Here is a 25,013-nt window from a genome sequence, read left to right as displayed (position 1 = left end):
ATACCTAAACCATCTCCTGGTCAGTTTCTATCAACTGAATTCTTTCCCTGTGGGTGCTATTTTCCTGTTTCTTTTCAAGTCTAGCAATTTCTGACTCTACAATGGACATTGTGGAAATGTTGTTTTATTATCCTGAAGAGTAATTTTTGTTCTTGGAGGTCTGCTAGACTCCTCCAAAACTCAATAATCTTTAAAATATATTTATCCAGTGACGGCGGTTCACCTGGGAAAAGTTCTCTGCAGAACAGCACTTGGTTTTCCCCTCAGCTGTCTCAGTGCCGGGAAAAAAGGGCCAAGCTGAGGATGCACCCGAGCTTCAAGGCAGGAGGAAGGCTATTCAAGCTGTTTATCCAAGCCTTGACAGTTCTTTGCTTACATTTTATACTACATACTGTCTCAAACCAGCACTGGAATTTCTGAACCAGCTCAGTGATTTTCAGAAATACATTGGTGTGGGTAAGCCACAGGCCTGGTGGTATTAAGTACAAACATACATTAGAATATCTGAGGATTCTTCATATTTTGGAGAAAACCAATATAAAAAGTGTAAGTATTATCATGTGATAATATTTTAGTCCATACCTCTAGTCACTGGGCATTAGATAAGGGGTACAAATTTAAGCTGATAAATTTGACTTTAGCTCTTTTTTATTTCCTTTTGTGGCAGTGTTAGAGATAGCAAACAGAATTCCAGAGAAAGGGTGGGGGCGACAAATTGAGTAGATAATCTGCTGGAATGAAATAAAATGAAAAAATCACCTGCAATCTTAATATTAAGTCTGAGAATTACTAAGTTGGTGATTTTGTTATAAGGTATGCGGCAAAATACCTCTGCAAACACCTTGTATGAAAATATGATAATGTGATTTTTTTTTTTTTTTAAGATTTTACTTATTTATTTGTCAGAGAGAAAGGGAGAAAGAGTGAGTGAGCATGGGCAGTCAGAGTGGCAGGCAGAGGCAGAGGGAGAAGCAGGCTCCCTGCCGAGCAAGGAGCCCGATGTGGGACTCAATCCCAGGATGCTGGGATCATGACCTGAGCTGAAGGCAGCCGCTTAACCAACTGAGCCACCCAGGTGTCCCTGATAATGTGATTCTTATCAAAAGCTCTTGAAAGCACAAATTGATATGACTACATAGTAATACAATTAAAAACAAATACTTTCCATAAGAAGATTAGGAATATTTATCATTCTTCTTAGAGTAATGCATTTAGAATTTTAATTTTACAAACATAGCTTTTAGCTTTTTATAAACCCTCAGTTTACCTCCATTGTTAATCAGCATTTTAGAATTATTTTCTAGGTCTCATGGAAGTTTATCTCTTTAAAATAGTCTTATCAGGAAAGTTGTTTTTTTCGAATTGTGGATAGCTATCTGATCACCGTCAATAATACACACATTTCCATATATTTCTACAGTAACTTTAGTTCACAGAAAATATGTGATTTTATTTTGCTCTTCAAAATGCAACTGCCTGGGCTTCTTTTCATCTGATAGCCATTTCGGATTAGTCATTGATTTGTCTCTGTTGTCTGTACCAGGTTGCAGCCTCTTAAAGGACACAGACTGTGCTCTTTGTTACACATCTTTACCCCATAGTGTCCTTTGAAATGCCAAGAACTATGAAGTTGTTTAATAAGAATCACTTGGATTGATTTTTATCTTTGCAACAAGTAAGGAAGACGGGTGCCATTTCCTCTGACTTTAATATGGTCAAACACTCCTGGAGCAGATATTAGGAGCCCTATCTTCAGCTTCCAAGTCCAATTCTGAACCCATTAGCTTAATGCAGAGCCTCTTCCTGGAAACTCCTAACTGCAGACATGAATGAAACACATTCTGTGTGTAAGGCCTGAGGTCCTAACAGCAGCTTTCTATGGCCAGCTGGAATTTTCTTTGAAATTACGCATTTTATCTTTAAGAATTCTATAAATATTACTTTGCCTTGGTTATATCGATTTGAATATAAAAGTAACATTGTATATACTTAACATCAAGTAGAACAGTTGTACTGGGAAGCTGTGCCGCCTTTATCTTGTAGTTCTGTTATCTCCTTCCTTTACCTGTCACACCTGGAATATGCATGCCCCAGTTTAAGAAGCCCTGTTGAGATCTTTCACAAAAGTCTCTTTGCTTTAAGGTTGACTGTAAAAATGCTTCAGATATCAAAATTCACACGGATAGTACAAATTCATGAGGAGGTCCTTAGTCTAGGAGATAGAACATTGACTTTCATGGAGCCCTAAATTTGAAACTATTGGAGTCAATGAAGGTCACACTGTGGGGTGAAGAGGAAGAGAAAGGGGCAAAGGAAAGGCATGTTTTTGGTCTTTTACCCTTGCTTCAAACTGAACAGCCCCATTCGCATCTGCTTTTAAGATTTTATTTTGTAAAAAGCTTGCTTTTTCTGTCTTTGTTTCTTTTTTTTTTTTAACCCAGTGAATTACATAGAAGAAATAAGGCAATTTTAACAGAAAATTTTGAATTTCTTGAAATAACTGAATTTCTTTATTAATTTATTCTTCACACTAGCTTTTTTTTTTTTCCAAACAAAAGTCTTATAAATAACAAGCAAAAAGGAGCTAGTATGTCCAAACTAAATATCACAGTGACTTAGAGCTATAAAAACGTCACATGTGTATTCTAGGCCTGACTCCTGACTCACAATCATGTCTTTTCCAGATGTCAAATAGCTTTTTTGTTCAACTCCTTTCAGTAATGGGAATTCACATCTTTTGCTGTAGCCTACAATATTGCTGGATACCTTTCCTTGTTTGTAAGCTCTCTTAAAACTGAACCAGAAACCTCTTGCCTATGGTTTTTGCCCCAAGCTATATAGTCCCATGCTCTACAGAAAAGCACAGAAGACGGGTATCCTTTATCTACAAAGTAATCCTCCAATGGAGGCAGAATTACTATGAAATTGATACACCTTAAGCTTCAAGCATCTCATGTGAACAAACCACTTCCAAAGCATTGGGAGGGGACCCAGGAACAGTCTTGAAGGTCATGTGTTTTTTTTAGATTAGCCAAAATAAGGTATTTTAATCAAGAGTTAGGACAACTCTTCTTCAGCTTCTCCTCCATTACAGTGCTCTTCATTTGTGGTAGTGTTGGAGGGGTTCGAGAGGCTCAGGGGCAGGTTGGGGACCTGGTTATGGGATGCTTCAGTTGAGAATGTTTTTAGTTTGGGCTTAGCAGAGTATGTTTATGTACTCACATTAATTTTCCTTGTTTTTTTTTTAAGTTCTTGCTCTCCATTCCAATACGTAGGAGTGGCTCCTAGGAAACTGCTACTTCTAACTGTGCTAGAACACAGACGTGTGGCCAGAGGTCATAGCATAATATGAACATGTCCTAAAATGTCTCACACCATAAGTATGTGGGTCATGGATGTTTGAATGCATGAAGTCAGAAGTTAGTTGATCAAAATCTGTCTCATCAACACGTGTAAAATTGTTATGTGGAGGCTTCTCTAGTCAGTGTATTCTGTTCTCAGGAGTATACCCTGTAATGCAGCATATGCAATTATAAATACAATATATATTTTTTCATTTCCTATTAAATTGAACAAAATATAATTCTTCAGAATTCCTATGTTTGTGTTATATATAGCAATACTATAAATCCCGAGTATAGACAGGATAGCTTATTATGTATGTGCTACTGAAGCAAGCACTAGATGGGATAACTTATTAATGAAAGAAACCTGACCGAGGTTTTCAATAATTTGTTAACACACCTAAAAATTTATAGATTTTCAATGATGACTTGTGAAACTGTCAGAAACTCTTCTAAAATATCATTAACAAAAAATAATTTTTAATCAAACATGCCAAAAAAACTATCTCTCTATTCTCTGTATAGAAAATATTGCAAAATTGTTGCCATAGAATAATTAAAGAGAAAATCAAGAATATACAGCCAAAAATGTAGGGGCAAATGTGCTATAAAAGTGTGGTAGGCAGTTAATAAAAAATAGTATCATATTATTTTTCTGAATATTTTTATAAATGTGGTTTAATTTTGTATTTGAAAATTTTGACCTCTTTTGTCATTTTAAATATTCACCTGAATAACTGATTTTGCATTTTGTAATTTTGTGTTAATTTTCATCAAAAGCCCCTCCTTCACAAATTGCATGACCTTTAGAAACCAAACAACTAATTCGTCCTCCAAATATTCAGGAACAGCACTTAGGTCTTTGTTGTTTCCCCAGGTAGACATCGTCAGGCTCTTTCCAGTATGATGATTCTTTCTATATTTTTCATCAGTCACTGATTCATGGCCTGTTTGCTCATTAGCTAAGGCCCTACTTCTCCTAGAAGACTGGGGATGAGTGGACTTTTTAAATGCTTGAGTGAAGGCACAGGACAGCTTAGTAAAATCAGTCCATGTCCAGGTTTGGCATCAAACATACGGAGGTGCCAGAATTTCAAGTTATTAATCCTATCATGTTAGACAATATATCTTACCTTTACTTTAAGATTCAGCTCCCTTATCTGTAAAGATAGGAATGACAGTTCCTAGCTCAAGTTTGAGCAGTGTAATGAAAAAATAGGCATGTGTCACCTAGCTCAGCCCTTGGCACATAGCAGATGACCAGGTAATGTTTGCTGTTCTTTTTATTCATGTTTAAACAGAAACACATGCTCTCCTCTGTAACTTTCACAGAGACTGGAGAAAGTTTGATTACATTTTCAAAGAATGTAACATTTCTCATTTTGCAAGTGATGAAAAGCCAGTTTTCCCTTGGTAAGCTACCAGACAGATTGAGCAAATGAATCACTAGTCACTGAAACCAAGCCTAGCTAGGCCTGGAGGAGTTTCAGGCAATTATACTGAGTTCTGACTTCCCAGCGGACCTTGTAGTTGTCAGCTGATTCCAGAAGCTTATGGTGGAACTTCTGGCATTTCTCTGGGCCTTCTGTGTTTAATGCTGGGCAAGAAGCCAATTATCTGGGAGGAAGATAAGAATATGGGATGTTGTTTAAACTAATTTCTTTATATATGGATTAATTACCCAGGCTGAGAACTATCAATAACTTTACCTTCTGACAGACTCTCTTTTGGTCATTCCATGTTTAACACATAAAACAGAAGAACAGCTGGGGAAGAAACAAATGGTTATTTTTAGTTGCGTTGAAAATGAGTTTGAAGTGAGGGAATGAAGTCACAGTTAAAAATGGCTGCGATAATAAATATAATGTTAGTAATAAATGACACGTGTATTTAAATTTTCTGTGATCACGTTCCCACTGCCTAGGGGCACCATAGTCAAATAATGTATAGGCAAGAATGACAAAAAATAAGTGAGTTGAGTGGGCTGGGTATAGAGAAATAGTTATTTCTGATAAAAATGCACACATACACCCTGTAAATAAAACACTATGTGAGAGCTGACAAACCCAGAATGGGGAGGCCAGAGGGAGGGTGGTGAACCTAATAGCTCCTGCCTATTGCACAGAAGCTACTCTGTTTCAAAGGATTTTTGCCATGTGAAAATGTGGAAGATTTTTTTATTATTATTATTCAGCAGTAAAGCTGGAAATCTGGGATTTTATGGTAGATCATAAAATATAAAATACTGGGCCAGCTTAAAATGAAAACAACACCTTATGAGTCAATTACAAAGTTTGCCAGGGCTGATCTGGCTTCAGCATCGATTTTGTAACCTCTGCCCACGAATGAGCTGCATAACTGTCACAGGAACATGTAGCCCCAGGCAGGCACTGGGGTCAGGGACAAGGGAGAATGCCAAAGAAAACCAGCTCAGAGAAGTGATTTACAGAATGAGCTGTGTCTTGATGAATATGTGGTATATCATATACCTGTAGATACATTTACCTGTCGTATGTGTAAGTGCATCTCGAGTACAGGGAAATGCATGTGCAAAGGCAGGAGGCTTGATGGTGGGCCTTGTTCTTAGATAATCAAGAGCATCCATGTGGGTACGTCAAGGATGTGGAGAAAACAACTGATGGCCTACATGATGAGGGAATGTACAGCATGGGTACTTTGGTTTGGTTCTATGTTCCGCTAGCAATTTCATTTTAGTCCCTGTGTCTGTACCAAAAGTACTTAATATTTCTTTCTTGATCTATTGAGAGTGAAAAGACAGAATTTTTCCCAAATAAATAGGACAAAGAAGGAAAGTGACTTACTTACCTACACTGACCCATGTATCCCTGTTTTTCCTCTTAACTATTATAACACTGAGGTATACTTTATGAAGGTAATTTCTGTTAAAGGTGTTAAGAGGATGTAAAAGATGAAAGTAGTTTATATCTTTGTAAATGTATGTTTTTGAAAGATTTACTGCCATCAGAGTAGATATATTTTAAAACCAGATTTGTTTGCTCTCCCCCCCCCCCCCCAGTGTCTGGGTGTTTTTTTGTTTGTGTTTGTTTTTTGTAAAGATGTAAGATAAGCTTCTTTTCCTTAAAAAAAGAAAGAAAGAAGAAAAGAAAAAGAAAAAAAAACTTGCAGTTTTTCTCATCGAGAGGTTCTAATTAAAATGTTCCATTTGAAGGACTTTTTGGCCAACCGAAATTCTTATTAAGCAAATGCTTTATATTCCTTGCTGGGGTATAAGGCTGCAGTATTCCTAGCGGGAAAATTTGCAAAGTACCACCAAGCCCAAATATATAGCAACATATATAATTTCAACACCTTAAAGCATAGACTGTTCCAGAATTTTTTAATAAGTAGAAATATATTGGTCAACAGATTTTGTATATATCACTTTGCAAAAATGAAATGATTCTTTAACATTCTCTTTAAGCAAGAAGAGTATGTCCATCTAGTAGATATAAGAACATTCCCATTCTCACAACCCTCTACTCTTTATCTTAACGAAAGAAAATTTAAGATTTTCTCTATAACACAAATTATTCTTTTTGCAATATCATTTTAGAATCTGCTTTTTTTTTTAATCTTATTGGAAGCCAGTAAAAACTTTTAGTGATTTCTAGAAAAAAACTTTGTATAGTTATTTTATTTTAAACAAAATATCAACTCTTAAGATCTATAAGCCAGATGGATTTATTGTTCCATGTTTAACACTTCCTATTATTTTAAGGATCAGAGTTATAGAAGAGTAATCATCATACTAATTTAAATGGCTTATTAGACTGAGTTTCATAAACTATTGCATATTTTTTATGATTACAATTACATGTAATTTCATCCAGTGATATGTCATTCATTTGTTACATTAAAGCTTTAACTGGGGTGCACTCAGGGTGGCTCACTTGGTTGAGCATCCAGCTCTTGGTTTTGGCTGAGGCCACAATCTTTGGTCTTGAGGTCATGAGATCAAATCCTGTGATGGGCTATGTGCTCAGTGGGGAGTCTGTTTGAGATTTCTCTCTCTCTCTCTCTCTCCCTCTGCCCCTCTCCCTACTTGTGTTCTCTTTCTTTATCTTGCTCTGTAAAATAAATAAACCTTTAAAAAAGATTTTTTAACAGAAAAGTTAGTACACATAGATTTTGATATTTTAGTTTATAAAAAATTATAAGGAATCATTATATTTTTAATGAACTCATAAGAAGACATTATAAATGTATACCCTTTCTGACAAAAGAATATTACTGATAATTCCCTTTCACAAAATTTCTGAGTAGCATTCTGATTTTGACTATGAATTTAATTAGTATGCTTAAAATTAAAGTTCTGAAATATAATTAAAGAGTTCACATTTCAAATGTATGAGTGGATATGACTGGTTAGTTTGTGAATTAAATTTTTAAGAGCTATACACCTATACCTGCAGATATTCACAATAGTTTATGTATCATGCATCAACATAATGGATTTTACTTTTTTTTTAAATTTTTTATAAACATATATTTTTATCCCCAGGGGTACAGGTCTGTGAATCACCAGGTTTACACACTTCACAGCACTCACCAAAGCACATACCCTCCCCAATGTCCATAATCCCACCCCTTCTCCCAACCTCCCTCCCCCCAGCAACCCTCAGTTTGTTTTGTGAGATTAAGAGTCACTTATGGTTTGTCTCCCTCCCAATTCCATCTTGTTTCATTGATTCTTCTTCTACCCACTTAAGCCCCCATGTTGCATCCCTGATATGAGGAAGTGGTGATGGATTTTACTTTTAACCAGTGAAACTGATAGTTAATTTAGTATAATTGCCATGAGCAATATAACCATTATAACCAAAATAACCAATATAACTGAGCAGATAACCAGGAAATCAAAAGTGAACTGAGCAAGCAAACTATCTGGTTATTGTTTACGGTATAGAGACCTTTGTGTCTGCAGTTGGAAGAGTAGACATTTAGTAATGGCTGTGCTTTGTTCACACATGGAACCAAATGGCAATAATTTTTCTTCTAGAATGGATAAAAGAAAGACAGTCAAAATGATTTCTTTTATTAGACATATATAAATTATTTTGAAAATAAGATTTTTTGATTAATAATTCTTATTAACTTTGTGGGGAAATTTTATTTCACCTAGTGAAGAACGATAAAACCAGTATTAAACCTGACTATTTATTGCCACAGTTCTCATGGCTTAATATGTAACTACTCCTTTGCTTCAGGCACAGTGGCCTTCCTTCAACTGAACAAAAAGACCTAGTTCGTTTCTATCTCTAGGCTTTCTCTCATGTTCTCTCACTGTCCTCCAAACATTTCTGTGGCTGGGCTCCTCAAATTTTATATCTGTTTCTAATGTTACTTCTATAAACTACTACTGACATCTTGTTATTCTTTCACATCACATCCTGCCCTTTTCTTACATAACCCTATTATAGCTAGTACTTGTTTGTTTGCTTTGTTCTCCTCTGTGTCTGCAACTGGAATGTAACCTCTATGAGAGTGTCAAAAACTGTATCTGTATACCCTGCACCTCATACAGACAGCAGTAGAGATTAAAAAAGAAAAAAGAGTAAGAACCACATTGCTTAGTTTCAATCCTGGCTCTGTCACTAGCAAGTCTTCAGGCAAGTTTCCTCTCTTTTTGGGTGTCGTCTGTAAAATGGACATTATAGAACAAAGATTATGTGAGTTAATATATGTAAATTACTTGGCACATAATGAGGCCTTATTAAATGTAGGAAAGCTAAATATCATAGTTTCTGGTAAATAGTAAGTAATCAGTAAACATTTACCGAATGAATGAATGAATGAATGAATGATATAATAGAACTTTGGTGTCAGAAAGATACTAAAGTCTCTTCAAATACCATTTCCATCACTTAGGATCTTGGCAATGCTATTTGTTTTTGAACCTCAGTTACTTAGTGTATAACATAGTGTTGGCTTTTTTGAGGTTTTTGTAAGGATGCAATGATGTGTTCTTTATAGCGTGTGCTATGATTTACTATTGTTAAAAAAATAAATTAGAAGCCCTAGATCTCATTCTCATTTAGGACTGTCAACAGCCCTGCCCGAGGCCATTTGTACCTGTTGTTGGGATAATTATCTTTAACAGTTCTAGTTATTAAAACCGTTTGGTTATAAATAACAAAACCAATTCAACTAGCGTTAGCCTAAATAAATTAAGAAATTTTAAAAAGCACATTTATTATAATTAGCAGATTGAGCAAGAATCTTTCATGATATGTTCACAACCAAAATTCATTGTTGTTTTCAGTTACCCCTTTAACATAGCTGAACTGAACATGGTTATGCACATAGCTCCTGACATTACATGTTATAAGCCTAACTTTAATTCTCCTTCAGTCTCAAATCAAAATTGCAGGGGGGAAAAAGTCTCTGATCTTCTACTTGGAGTTTTATGTACATACTGGTTTGGTCAACTATTACCTGTGGAGTGAACTATATTGCATAGAACAAAATGTTCTTCCCCTGTGGATGTGGGGAATAGATAAGAGAAGATCACTGAGATTTGGGAAAACATTCCAAAAGTTATTTGTAAATCTTATAATAACGGTTAAGCAAACACAATGATCCGTATTAGAGCCAAAGTTTGTTGAGAGCATATTACGATCAGGCCCTGCATTATCATATGGAATTATGACCTTAACCCCCTATGGAGGCTCAGGTATTTTCTCCATTTTAATGAAAAAAAAAAGTTGAGGCTCAGAGAAGTGAAACAATTTGTACAAGGTCATACTAGGATTAAGTAGTGGCCAGGATCTTAATCACATTTATCTGACTCCAAAGCCCATCAAGAAGATCTCAGTAGAATGATATCCACTGCATAATTTTAACAAAAAAGTGTTTCAAAATGGTCTGTACATTGTTAGATTTTAATCTCTCTATTCATGCCTATACCTCTGCATATAATTATATCTTTCTACATCTATATCGTGTCTATATTTACCTACATACTCCTCCTTTTCTCTCTCTGGGATTTATATTTAAAGGCTAATACTGGATACTTCTTTTTTACTAAAAAAAGATTTTATTTATTAGAGAGTGAGTGCACAAGCTGGGGAAAGGGGTAAGGGGAGAGGGAGAAGCAACAGACTCCCTGCCCAGGGCTCCGTCCCAGGACCCTGAGATCATGACCTGAGTCAAAGGCAGATGCTTAACCCACTGAGCCACCCAGGCACCCCAATACTGGATACTTCTGAGAATGAATTAATTTGTTATTGAAATTCTATTTTTTCTGTCTATATTTTTGTTGGTGATAATATACTAATGATTATCAGAAGATGGTGTTTCATAAAGAATAGGAAACATCAAGCTACTTTTCTTATTTTGCTAGTTCTTTGGAGAGTGACAGTTTTTCCTTAGGTGGCTTCTTGTCTGCTTTCTTCCCAGCTCAAACAGAATAGTCTTGCTGACCTGCTGTTTCTCTTTTCTAACTAAAATTCCCCAAATCAACATGGTGGCTAAGATACTTGTATTAGTTTTTATAAAAGTATGAGTTTATAAGAAAGAAGCTGTGCAATATCTACTGAGTGACCTTTATCTCCCACTGACCTTCCCATAAATAGAACATCTGAGTTTTATTGTTTTTTAATTATACCACAGTTTTTCCTCCTAGGCCCCTTTAAGGAATTCTAATTAAAGTTTACAAAAATTTCTTTCCTTATTAACTAAATTTACTAAATACTTATTGACTATTTATACACATATAGATATTTCTTTTATTAGCTATTTACCAACACTAACGAGCTCAGGTTCTGTTTATAAACATCAGAGACATAAAGTATAGATAAATTGTGTGGATATCCTTGGCACTTTTGAAAGCAAAGTTTAAGACCTCTTTGATCTTTCTAATTTATTTTGAAGAACAGGAATCATAAATAAGACTTTTTTCCCTCAAATTGGTAAATAAATGCTTTATTTTTATTCTAAAAGTAATATATAACTAGTTTTAAAATATTAAAAAATCAAGGATGCAAGGAAGAAATTAGACAATCACCAGTAATTCTGTAATATAGGTATAGTTGTATTATTTTTAGCATATGTCATGACAAAAATATAATGCAACAATGTGTTGGATCTTTTGTAAGTGAATGAGTACTTCTGCATAAACAGTTTTAGATTATTCCACTATACTATTATATGATTAATTTTAAAAATCTGTTGTTAGTCTTTAAGAAGGAAAGAGAGACAAAGTATTTGAAGATAGCAACAATGGAACTTCTTTTTCTAGAATTTGATGAATATTATAAGCTGACAAAGCTAAAAATATCAACAAACTCCCAAGCATGATAAACACAAAGAAAATTCTACCAAGTCACATAATAATCAAATGGACTAAGAATGAGTGCAGAGAATACATCAAAGCAGCAAGAGGCAAAAGACATATGGTATACAGAAGATAAAGGTTAAGAAAAACTATAGAATTTTTTTTTCTTTGACAGAAACTATGTAAGCCAGATAACAAACAGGGAAAAAAATAAAATGCTGAAAGAAAAAAGAATGTTTTTAATTGGAGGGGAAGGGCAGCGAAAGGGAGAGGAATTCTAGAGGAGGCTCCATGCCCAGCATGAAGCTGGACTTGGGGCTCAGTCTCATAACCCTGAGATCATGACCTGAGGTAAAGTCAAGAGTTGGATGCCCAACTGAGGGAGCCACCCAGGCTCCCCAAGAAATATTTCAATGTATAGGAAAAAAAATTACTTAAGGACAAAAGCTAAGCAAGGACTTTTTTCAGATAAACTGGGAAAATTTGTTATCTTTGGACAAGAACTACAAGGAATGGTTTGGGTTGGGTTGGCTGCAACTGGGCTTTTTTTACACTATGGTAACAGGGTGGGCTGCACACACTGCATCCTGCTGGGGACAGCTGGTTGCCATGTCAGCTGAAGAAGTAAGTGGAGTGCTCCACCTGCTTTGGGTCCATGGCATCTGCCTTAGGCAGCAGCATCAGTGAGTCATGCAGCTTGCTGATCCACAAGGGCGATTTTTAGGCAGTAGGAAACTTAAACATAGATCTACATGAAGGGACAAACAGGATGTAAATGACATTTGTATGCCACCAGCAGTGAAATAGAGTATGATAAACATTTAAAAAGTGAACTTGCTTTGCTAAGGGCAATTTTGTCTTTATATCAGAAAATTTCTGAACTTACATTGAGATTGGGCACTTAATGTAATCATCTTTAGCTCATTAACAAAATTCAAATAAAGCAGTTCTAGCATGTTAATTTGGTGGTAAAGATGGATTATTATATCGATACAGTTGAATATATTTACATACATTTGGACACTGAAATTGGAAAGAGCGCTCAGGTGACTTTGTTAGTAAAAAGCCAAGGGTCATGTATTTAAGTGCTTTAAAGGATAAACAAGAAACAAAGGAAATAGAGCTATATAAAGAAATTAGACTCACTGGAAAATGAATAACCACTAAACTCATTCAGATTCCACTTTTTAAAGAAAGTTCACAGACAAACAAAAGTGTCTGAGGGCAGATAAGTGCAGTATTTGTGATGTCATAAAATAACCCTTAAATTAGAAAGTAGAGTGTTCTCTTTAATTTTAGCTTTAATAATTTAAATTGCCTTCCAAGTTTCTTGATGCTTTGTTTTCACTATTTAACTTGTGTTTTAGTAGGTGCTAATAGGGGTAATTCAATCTCAGATCATTTCTTTAAACTGTTGTGAACTTTAAAGTATTATAATTTTCAATTTATCACCAATCTGAAGTAATAAAGGAGGGTTTTTTTTTTTTTTTTTTTTTTTTTAAGATTTTAGGAAAACTGAAGAAAAGAGGTGTAGGAGAGGTAGAGAGCTTTTTTCCTTTGTTCTCCTAGGGTCAGTGGCTGGGGACCCTGCAAATTAAACTGACAAAACACAGAATAACAGGAGGAAAAAAAATAGATTTAATTACATGCATAGACACTGGGAATTCACCAAAGAATGTGATTCAAGGAAACAGATATTTGAGGCTTATATACTATTTTAGGCTAGACAAAGGAAAATTTCTGTAAGGATTTCTGTAAGAAGGAGGTAAATTATGGGAAGGGGAGTAGAAGGATTGTACTCTAAAACAAGGGTTATTTAATGGTTTTGTTTTGTTTTTTGTTTCGGATGGGAATTATTTGAGGTACTAAAAGTTGTCTCCAGAGTAGTTCCCTTCCTGAAAAGGGAATGGGAAACACTATTACTGATGGAAATTTCTGTCCTTCTTGTAAATAGAAAGGGGAGAAGGCACAGAGCTAATTGGGTTCAGCTCAAAACAATCCTCAAGCCAAAGTGTCATAATTTGAGGTGGAATATTCTGGCGCCTTAAGAAGGAAACTGAATACTAGTAACATTTTTAATTGATAATCTCCCTCACTCTCTCATTTTAAAGATTTTAGGAGAAAGATGAAATATAATTTTTTTCAATTGATCAATTACCAAGTATTAAATGCTTATGAATCTGGCAGATCTAAAAACAGCAGCTAAGAAATGCTTTCAATATCTGCCTTGAGAATTGGAAGATGGGGCCATATTTGCCCAGCTTTTTAAACAAACAAACAAAAAATGTTTAGGAAATAAAAATTGATGGGTTAGTCTATAGGAAAACTAAAGGTTTTAGAACAGGTATGAGGGAATAAAATAAGTATTTAAAGGTAGCTTTAGCCAAGGCATGTCTAGCTCTATTTTTATGTTTATTCATTCTTAAAATTGCTCACATGCAAGTCCTTTATTGTTCATGGTGATCAGATACTGTAGTTCCCAGTGTTTTCCTGAGCTTCTATTTTTTTCCATAGATTTTTCTCCATTTAGCCCATTATTCCATAAAGTCCATCCAAAGAAGCTATGTTTATCTTTCCTCATTTGTTCTGTGCCCTTTTTTTTTTTTTTTTTCCGTTTTGTAAATCTGGTCACCATAGAAAAGACAGCCAGTCACTTTAGAGAAAGTCTATTTTAAGTACTAGCTACTTAGGGAGAGGTTGAAGACTTTAATCCTTCCCCTCCTTTTCTCTAACAATGCTAGCTGGCGGGAAGTCAGCGAGAAAGTAGAAGAGGAGCTTTCAGAAAGAAAACATTCACACTAGAAAGTAGTGGCCCATTATGATGCTGAACAAAAGTAGTTCTCCTGGAATCTTTTTTTTTTTTCCCCCTTATGAATGCTTCTTACGCCACTTTGACTATTCAAAAAAAGGAGGAAGGGGAAGAAGAAAAACATTTAAAAAAAAAATCAAAGAAATGTTATATAACAGAAGATACCCTAATTTCCTTTGATTCCTCATAATTAGTTATTCTTGACTACTTTTGTTCATATTCATGAATTGAAACTAAGGCACTTAGTGTTAAATTTAATGAGTGATTGCTACAGTTACTGTGTTCTGATACTAAGATGTTAAATGAAAGGGATAGAATGTTCTAAAGACAATGAGAATCCGCACCTTTTACCTCAGCTTCACCTTCGCAGAGAAGGCTGTTACCCCCTGAATAGCTGTTAAATGTTGTTTTCTTTTAGTTAGTATTTGCCAAATTTCTACAGCACAGTTGGCATTAGTTGTTGTCTTGCTTTTTTTTTTTTTCTTTTTTAAAAGATTTTATTTATTTATTTGACAGAGAGAGGGAACACAAGCAGGGCGAGTGGGAGAGGGAAAAGCAGGCTTTCTGCTGGTCAGGGAGCCTGATGTAGGCCTGTATCCCAGGACTCTGGGGTCATGACCTGAGCAAAAGGCAGAGGCTTAATGACTGAACCACAGGCGCCCTGTTGTCTTGCTCTTTCAGGCTATTATGAAGAGGCTGAAGACCAGAGACATTTTACCTTTCAGTATGAAGGACTGGGATGCACTTATAACATTATCAGAGGTGTTCAAGCATTCTTTGATATGCAGATGAGACTTCCTTTTTGAATAACAGTCATATCAGGATGTTTTGAGCAAATAAACTTATCTCCAAGCTAATATCATTTAGGCATTCTCATTGCATTTTAAAAGGATAAGAGAAATCATTCTATCAATTTGGTATTCCTATTAAACCTTGGTGTTTTAGGGTTTTGACTGGAGACTTTTTCCAGCCTTACTGGAGATACTTAAGTGTCCTGATAATCTCAAATTGAAAAGTCCCCCATTCTATGTTGTCTCAGGCAGTTAGCATGTATCTTCCTTCAATGCTTTCCTCAGGGTTCCTCTTGAGGGAGTTTTGGCAGCGTTTGTGGAATAGTTCTGTGTAGATTAATCAAGTATTTGTGTGTGTGTACTTCATTTTATGTTCCATGATACTATTAAAAATACATTGAAACTTTACTGTTTTCTCTATTTCAAATGATGCTTGGATGACAGTCATAGCTAGTCTTCCCACAATCAGTAGACTCTCATGGATGAGGCTGAGATTGCTAGTAAGAGGATATTGCTTTAAAATCTTCTGGCATGTAAACCAAGATTTCGTGAGATCCTCATAAAAGGTGTAGAGGTCACTATATACTATGATTACAAGCTTGTATTTAATGTTGTGTTTTAAAGTTCTACCACAGTCTAGAAGAGTGTTGTTCCCAATAGCAAATTAGACTGCTTTGTAGCATCCCTCCCACCTGACTTTCAACTCGGCACCTCCATGGGTCTGTTATTTTGGGGTGAGTCATTGTATATCTTAATCATGTGAAATAACCTATAAACCACCAGTAATTGGTAAGCAACTCTGTTGTATGTGCATGTGTGTGTTAGCATATAATTTATATAGTTCCTTTGCTACTTCACTTATTAAGACTATAGTAGAAAGATCATGAAAATGATGATACTCTCCTTGTCATCATTACTTATTTCCTTGTTAATAGATATGTCTTATTACTACTGAAAGTAGTAGTTACTTTCTTTGTTCTCCATCAATACAAATTTTCTTAAGATTCTGCATGCCAATTTTATGAAAAAGAGAGAGAGAGAGAATTAAAAGCTTAGGTTATTTTTGCCCACAAGTCAATCCTGATACAATGCACTGAGTATGCTTTAATTTTTTTTTGACCAGCTATATATAAATTCACAGGTATAGAAAAGTCAATGTAGTTATGTATTCAGCTATTTGGAATTCAGATCAGATGTGCTTAGGAATGTCAGAGAAGCCTAATTTCGATGAACTAAGTCCTAATGGGAGGTTAGGAGTCCGTGGGAGGGTGGTGATAATGTATCAATACTATTGAGTAGGCTGTGGGACCAGTGAACACACGTGAGTATGGAAGTGGCATGACTGTTTTAGGAAGATCACTCCATCTGCTAGATGGCTCTATAGTTACAGAAAGGATGGATTAAAGGAAAGGGAGAATTCATTTAGGGAGTTTGTGTCTTAGTGAGAGATGATGATGGTGGCCTTACCTAGAGAATATGGAAAGTTGAGGTGAATTTCAGTGACAGGAATAATTGTTAGGACTTTGTGATTATTTGGGGAATATGGGAGAATAGAGTTAAGGATAAATAAGTTTCTCTCTAGGGCAGCTGGGTAGATGGTAATACCTAGATTCAGAATAGAGGATGCGGAATATGTTCAGCCAGTATTCCTAAGCATCAGAAAATATTATTTATTTCTACCCTTTCTTCCTGTACAGAATATGCATTCTCTCCCTTTCCTATTTTAGAAACAGACTACTTCTGGTAGGACTCAAAAGTACTTAGCAGCTGTAAGGATCAGACAATACCAACTAGAAATTCTTGAAAACCATCAAACAACAGAATTTAAGCTTCATCGAAGAATCTTTAAACAAAAATGCTAAGTGATGAAATGCCAGGTCTGTTACTAAATGTGTAACATTTTACCTACACAGGGCTCCATGCTTTAGAAGACAGTGCCACCATTCAGAATTATGAATAACTACTTCATATTTTTTTTCAAGTATTCATATGTATCTTCCCTTGAAAAACAGAACTACATAATCACTTTAATAATTACCCATGACAAGTTTAAACTTCAACACTGGTTTCTTCCTGTTGTTTAATTTCTACATAGAACCCTCAAACTCAATGATAAAAGATAGCATTTATAAACTTTTCCTGTGGCCACTCTCTCCGTGAAGTTTGCTTTAGAAATCGAATGGTAGAAGTACAGAAAGATGATATGGTTGTGAATGTTGTTTTCTCTTAAGTCATTTAAGTTGTTTAAAAATGTGGTTGGTAATTTTTATAGCACTGTCTTGGAATGTACATAAAGAACCCAGTCACTCTCATCACTTTCTTTCCAATATTCCAAAAATGTCGATAACTGTATGATTAGCATTCCTTTCAACATGCAGTAAGCTATTCTGGCTAATGCTACCAGTGTTTATTTTTGGGAGGGGTGTGTGTGTGTGTGTGTGTGTGTGTGTGTGTGCGCGTGTGTGCGTGTGCGTGCACGTTAAACTAATGCAGTCACTTTATAGGTATTCTTTATTTCCCTCTCTTTTTTGAAAATTCTCATAAATGTCCTCGTCTCTGTTATCCTTCTAGCTCTTAAATTATTTATTTACTCTTGCAGGTAAACCTAACTAGTCACCCCTCTTCTTTTCACTTTTGCAATTTAATTTGGCATTTTCCCCTAGTGAAATATATTTTATCATCTTCTTGCTAGTCTATGTCCTTCTTTTCTTTGAGATCCTTTAGCTCTCCTTTTGTGATGATGATAATCTTGTTCATCTTTACAAAAACCATGGAAGGCAGTTAGTATGTGTCAGGAACTATGCTGCCTTGCACGATTTCAGGGATAGTGGTGGGGACAGAAGAGGTCTGTCACACAATAGCTCCCAAGGACAGAATAAGCAGTACGTACAACACAGTGTGAGACGAGCCATGGTGGAAGGAGAAGTTCTAAGTTGTTAGGCATCTGGCAACAGGAAGAGGAAGCCTCAACCAAGATTAGGTTCAAGAAGAATTCCTGCATGTGAATTAGACAAAGGGAAAGTGATGAAGGAAGAAGTTTTTAGACCTATGAGGTACCCAAGAGGGAGAGTGAGTAACTGAGTGCATGGCGCTTTATAAATGTTGAAGCTATTTCAGTATAACTGAGTGTATATTTATGTTACTCTCTGGGCAATGACAAGTACTTTTGGGGTTCCTGGTGTTTTTATGCTTTTCCTCTGCTCAAAAATAGGACTTCTCTATGCTGCTTTCATTGTAACTTCACACATGTATAATTCAACTGGTAGATAATGAGTATTTTAGACTGGTTATTGACTAATTTCAGGTGCCTGAAACCAGTATGTAAATACATTTCCAAGTTGTCATAATGAGGGAGGATTGTTATGTGTGTTCCTCCTGTTGGGGGAAGTCCAAATGTGATGATTATAGTGTTTTATTTGCTATCATTCAATTTCAGGTTACATTTGGTAAAGTATGTAGCACAGTATATATGTTATATTATGCAGTTGTACAAAGTAAAGACTATTCTGGAACAAACAACAACTTAGATTTTTAAATCAGAGGTTTTAGTATTTATAATGAGAGAATGGGGCTTAGACAGTAAATGTTCCAGATCAATTTATAGATGAAGAAACTAAGACCCAGAAAGGTAATGAAAGAGAGAACTGTAAATTAACTGTGGTGATGATTTTTAAAAATATTTATTTATTTGAGAGAGAGAGCATGCCCACAGTGGGTAGGGGCAGATGGGGAGGGAGGGAGAAACACAAGCAGAATCTATACTGAGTGCAGAGCCCGACTCAGAGCTTGATCTCATGGCGCTGAGATCACGACCTGAGCTGAAACCAAGAGTTGGCCTCTTAACTGTGCCACCCAGGAGCCCCTGTGATAAGGACTTTTTTTTACTGTCACATTTGTTTTCATTTCTAATATTTCTGAGAATAACTATTCTAGTTGTTTACCTTTTCTGTTTACATATATAATCAACTTTTTCATTAATGAGCTAAGAAACATGGTATGCAGATTCTTTCCAAATTGAAAATCAAAGAACCGTCAAAGGAGTAGGTGTTTAAACTTTGGATTTTTTTTTTAACCAGTCTGAACAAAGTTTAAATTTAAGGAATTCTAGAGGGAGAAAAGAGAGATTATTTTTTTATTCTGAATATCTTATGGGAGACAGAATTTAAATAAATTGATTTATTTTTGTGATCTATGTCCTCTCTCACTTTTACAAATGAACAAAAGATAAATCTCCAATTTGTTGCTTATCTTTGCTGGAGATTATTTTTTGCTTGAAGTACACTAGTTTAGACTAATACTTTTTCTGTTCCTCGTCAGAAGGCAATGCAAATATTTTTGTGAAAGTATCTTTTCACAAATGAGGACTTTGAGACACTCTGAAATCAGATCGGATCATTTGTCTAAGATCCCCCCGTTAATAAGTAGAGAAATGACATCAGGACCTAGTGACATCAGTGTTCTTCCTGGGCATACTTTGCACTTTCAGAGGGAGGAGGGACAAGAGGAGAGAAAGAAGGAAGAAGACGAATGGAAAAGGAAGAGGAGGGGGGTAGGAAAAAGTCTGCCTGTGTTCTGTATATCGTCTGCCATTCACAGTGTTTAGCACAGACATGATTGCTTTCTTTCAATCTTCACTAAAAATCTTCTAAAATAGACATCATCCCCATTTTACAGTTGAGGAAACTGAGACTCAGGGAAGGAATAGCCCTCACTTACAGTTCCACAGCTAGTACTGGTGGTACTCCAAGACTGTCTTTCCATGACGGCACAAAACTGATACCCGTGCTATTCCTTATGTCTCTGTATTTTTTTTTTAATGAACATTGCAAAATTCACTTTAAATTTTTATTTCTATAAGAGAAGCATATCGGAAACACTAACAAACAAACAAAACTCTGGCTCTGCACGATGGTGTGTTGGTAGTATCGACGTTCCAGGAAAATGTAAATATGTTTTAGACTAAAGTGAAAGTAGAGAGTTAAAAGTTAATACCAAAACTGAAACAAAGCCACATTTTGTGAAACACACATTAATAGCAGTGCATCGGATCAAAGGATGTGATCTCATTTCACAGCAAAACAGGTCCTGCAAGCCCAGGTAATTCAGGAAGCAGAATGGTAATTATTCACAGAAGAAAGCAGGTAGTATACTGTTACAGTACCACAGTAGAAAGTCAGAAGGTCACCAAGCTTGCAAGGTAACTGACACAACTTGAAACTGCTTGGCCCCCTTTAAAAAGAAATTATAAAATGGGAGAGAATGAAGCAAGTTTACCTAACACATCTTTGCAAGGTAAGTGCCAACAGCCTCTGAAGTGTTTCCAATCAGAAAATCAAGCAGTTTCTATTACGGAGTTTGTGTGTGTGTACATGCGCGCTCACGTGAGCTTGTGTGTGCCTGCTGAGTTTCAAGGTGTGCTTGAGGGTGAGGAAAAGTGAGCTTCCAGAGAAGCTGGCTGTCTCTTGGGCTCAACAACTCAACCAACACAGAAACCCAGATTTGTGGAGTGGGGAAAGTCTTATCTTTATCCTCCAATGGAATGCTGGAGAAATGGTGTGACCAACTTGTAGTGCAGATCTTTTCCAACATTGACCAAATACTGCCTTTTTTCTCTGCTTGAGGAATTTTTATTTGTAATCAAGTTTACCGTATCTGGGGTTTACCAACTAAGTGTCCTTATATTAATATATTAATATAACCATTTTTATAAAGGTAGACAACAGGATCTCCGGGGAGAGCAAAGCAGTTGGGGAGAGGGGATTTATTTTACAGGTCTTACTTAATCAGTCAGATACCTTTGTTCTTTGAAGGGATTGGCTTTGTTGACATTGGCTTGACTGGGCTTCTATGGTTAGGCTTGTTGATAAAAACAATATAAGGTTGCTCACACATTTCACTTTTTTTGAGTGAGAAAACTTCCTTTTTAAAACAAATACAAAACTAATATAATGCTTATTTGTTGCTATGATTTCTAGTAGTCTAATGTCTTGTGAATTGTCAACTTTACTAGAGACATTTTGTTCAAGATATTTTTTAATCGACTGCTAATGACATTTTCATTTAATTATGTTTTTGTGATGCTATCATCAAAAAAACCCCCAGACCACCCAAGTTTTCTATTTAGTGTATAATCAAACATGTAACTACATCTGTGAAATATAATACATAGGACAATAACAAGATGATCATAAATAGGCATGGTCATAAAGTGTCTGTTTTTTTTTTCTTTCTCTTTTTCTCTCTCTCTCTCTCTTTTTAAGATTATATTTATTTATTTGACAGAGAGAGATAGAGAGAGGGAACACAAGCAGGGGGAGTGGGAAAGAGAGAAGCAGTCTCTCCACTGAGCAGGGAGCCTGTTGCAGGGCTGGACCCCAGGACGCTGGGATCATGACCCCAGCCAAAGGCAGAGGCTTAACTGACTGAGCCACCCAGGCACCCCAAGCATCAGTTTTCTAAAGTTAAATTATCCTCCAGAATCCCTGTGTTTTCTATTTATTTTCTTTAATCCTTTCTTCACTAAACCTGCTTAAGAATCCCAGAATCTTGGGACGCCTGGGTGGTTCAGTTGGTTCAGCATCTGCCTTTGGCTCATGTCACAATCTATGGGTCCTGGGATCAAGTCCCACATCGGGCTCCTTGCTCGGCCGGGTTCCTGCTTCTGCCTCTGCCTACTGTCCTCCCTGCTTGTGCTTGCTCTCTTGATTGTACTCTCTCTCTCTCTCTCTCTCTCTGACAGATAAAATCTTAAAAAAAAAAAAAAAAAAAAAAAAAGAAAGAAAGAATGAAAGAAAGAAAAGAAGTTATCTTAAGAAAAAAAGAAAAAAGGAAAAGAATCCCAGAATCTTATTTTATTTCTGTATGTTTCCGAAAAGCATTTTGTTAAATACTGCATAAAGTGCTATTATCCGGGCATGTGGGTGGCTCAGTCAGTTAAGTGTCTGCTTTCTGCTTAGGTCATGATCTCAGGGTCCTGGGATGGAGTCCCAAGTCAGGCTCCTTACTCGGTGGTGAGCCTGTTTCTCCCTCTCCCTCTGCTCCTCCTCACCTGCTCATGCTCACACTCTCTATCACTTTCTCTCAAATAAATAAAATCTTAAAAAATATAAAATGCTATTATCAAGCACTTTTAAAGATCAATAAAAAGTTCTTTTGTGCATCCTATTGAAGAAAAACAGCTAAAAGACTTATTTAGCTTAATTCTATGAAATTATTCACTTATATGTGTTTTATATGTGTTTTATGGAGAAAATGATGTTATTATGTATGTGCTTATACTTTTTAATGTCTTTTCTTGGAAAAGTATATGGGAAGTATTTAGGTTGTTAATATTGTTCATATTAATGATGATTTTATGTAAAATACACATAAGTATATGGAAACCACCTGAATAGCCTCTCGTAGACTATGCGTGTCTGTGTTCAGAGATTATAGTAAACTGAGGAGTAACCAGACTTCGTCTCTTTGTCAGAACAATGGGTAATATTTACCTCTTATTTTAGAGTCCTAGAATGTGTACAGATTTTCTGTTTTGTTTTTCTGTTTTCTCTGGCAGTTTTATGTATGTTTTGTTTCTGGTAATATGTTCCACTGTAAAAGGGTGACTATATGTATACGTGCATATACACACATACACTGACTTTCAGAATTAATAATTGGTATATAGCAGAAAAAACCCCAAAGTTTTAAAAAGAGCTATAGTGAATACTTTGTATGTTATGGTTTGAGTTAGAAATTCACGTGCTAGCTCCATAAACCTCTGTAGCTGGGGGATGCTTGTGAGCTCAGTTCTGTCTGCAGGGGTTTTCCCTTGTGGGTCCTGTGAAAACTTTTCAATGAGGAAATGAGGACTGTGTTCTGTCTGAGTTGCAGTATACCCTTGGCGGGTCTACTAATAGTTCAGATCCATCTTTGGAATATTGTGATGCTTCCATTCCAGGTGTATTTGCCTTAAAATTATTAAGTGAACTTAGTAATCAGGAGAGAGCTAATGATAAGTGAGGGTACTTCACTTTAAATTATTTCCGGATTTTTTTTTTTTAGTTATAGAGGAAAGTATTGTGGGGATAATTTGTAGCTTCACGTGTGCAGAGGTAAGATATTTGGTGAATTTAATATCTTAGAAAACAAATCAAAATATTTTCTGGAATCTTCGGTTATGGAATGTTAAGCATTATTTTGTTTTCTGTGCAATGCCCTGTCCTAAATTTCAGATTGAGTTTAAAAATTATTGAAGTAAATGAAAAAGGCATTTTATAGTGTTTAATTTTGCCTTTAACTTAGAAATATTTATAAAAATATTCTGAAGTTCTCTGAAATAATACTAATTATTATTAACTCATCTTAAAATAAGCATGCTCTCACAGAAATGACAATATTTAAATACTTTGTTTTATACATTAAATAAATAGATGACTTAAATTTTTTGGTTATGAAGGTAGTAAGTGATAGCAGATCATCATTAGAACTCTATCATGTACTTTGAATAGTGGTTTTCTTAATGCCACATGTCTAGATTATGACCATGTCTAGTCACAACTTGGAGGGCTGGTTGTAAGCATTGTCAAAAGAGTGCTGTTTCCTGTAGGTTTTATACCCAGAAGCCGGTTGAGAGTACCCTAGTTAGTGCAGCCTATAAGCTATCTGCAACTGTGGTATTGGGAACCTGTTTTTTCCCAAGTGAAAATGAAGTTGTTCCAGGGTTATCTTCAGCTACATGGGAACAGATCTCAATTATCTTTTCAAACATAAAAAGCAATTTCTTCCTTTCAGTCCTAGTGAAAAGGAACTCTACAGAGAGTAATGTGAAGATTTATATGAGAAGGCTCTTAATAGTCTCAGTATTCATAAAATAGAATGACCTAAGACAGGATAAAATCCTAGATTTCTTTTTTTTCTTATTTTTGAATATATAAATAAATAAATATATAAATAATACAGTAATAAGAATGGGGGCAAATGCTTTCTGAGCATTGTATTTACTAAGGAAGGGAAGCAGTGTTTCCTTGCACAATCCCTGAAAACTTACATGTGCCACCGAGTAGCACCTGGTCAGTTTGTGATAGCAGTGAAATGAAACAACAAAAGGGTGGCAACTTCCTTCCAGGCAGACAGCTCCCTGGAAAATTCCTTAGGTTAAGATTTTTCCCGAGGCCCCTTACCTATATTGCCTGTCAGGAAGGACATGCATTTTGTATTTTAAGATTCTTAGTAACAGGCAGGGCACACTCTAGCAGGGATTATATGAAAGGGAAAGAAGCTATCACTATCCAGTTAGGTCCCTCACCCACCGAGCCCCTCCTACCTCAGCAACTCAGTCCACATGGGTTTTTCCATTTTATTTTCCTCTTCTTCCTTGATCAAATCGTGTCCAAAGCCACCTGCCTCTTTGGAAAGAGTATGTTGTACAAATTCATCTCTGGAATGATTTCAGTAAAAGGTTCAGTTCAGTGCTGAGACAACCCCGAGACTGGTTTCTTCGAATGGGGGTCTCGCCTGGACTGCTCAACACACCCTCGTCACTAGGTCATCTACTTACAGTGGCTCAGATGTAAAGCCCCCCCTTCCTCCACCAGTTCTTCTTAGTCTTTTAGATCTAGGAAACCCCTTCTTTAGAGGCTATAAAAGACTAGAGCTCAGGGGGAAAAATGTCTCAAAGTACAGAAAAGTTGGCTAAACCCTATGGAACCCAAGGCCAGTTGTAAAGAATCAGTCAGCAGAGATGAGAGGACTTTTCAACAACCCACTGAAGGAGAATTTGGCTGTCAGAGTTA

At 36.0% G+C, this 25,013-nt stretch overlaps 1 protein-coding gene across 2 annotated transcripts in view; it reads left to right on the top strand.

The window, feature by feature from the left end:
* The window catches only part of NAALADL2 (N-acetylated alpha-linked acidic dipeptidase like 2), a 1,087,900-nt gene that overhangs the window by 155,445 nt on the left and 907,442 nt on the right, over positions 1-25,013 (top strand). The window contains exon 1 of one of the 2 annotated variants that reach the window (XM_059391521.1): positions 20,380-20,532. The exons of the other annotated variant lie outside the window; for it this stretch is intronic. Within the exon in view, the coding sequence (XP_059247504.1) occupies positions 20,490-20,532 (43 nt within the window). The 5' untranslated portion in view covers positions 20,380-20,489. Of the gene's footprint in view, positions 1-20,379; positions 20,533-25,013 lie in introns of those variants that run through there. 2 annotated transcript variants of the gene reach the window in all.

The sequence above is a fragment of the Mustela nigripes genome, chromosome 2 (genome assembly GCF_022355385.1).
Source record: "Mustela nigripes isolate SB6536 chromosome 2, MUSNIG.SB6536, whole genome shotgun sequence".
NCBI lineage: Eukaryota > Metazoa > Chordata > Mammalia > Carnivora > Mustelidae > Mustela > Mustela nigripes.
Note: the sequence above shows the minus strand (reverse complement) of the source record. Positions and strands in the feature narration are given on the sequence as shown.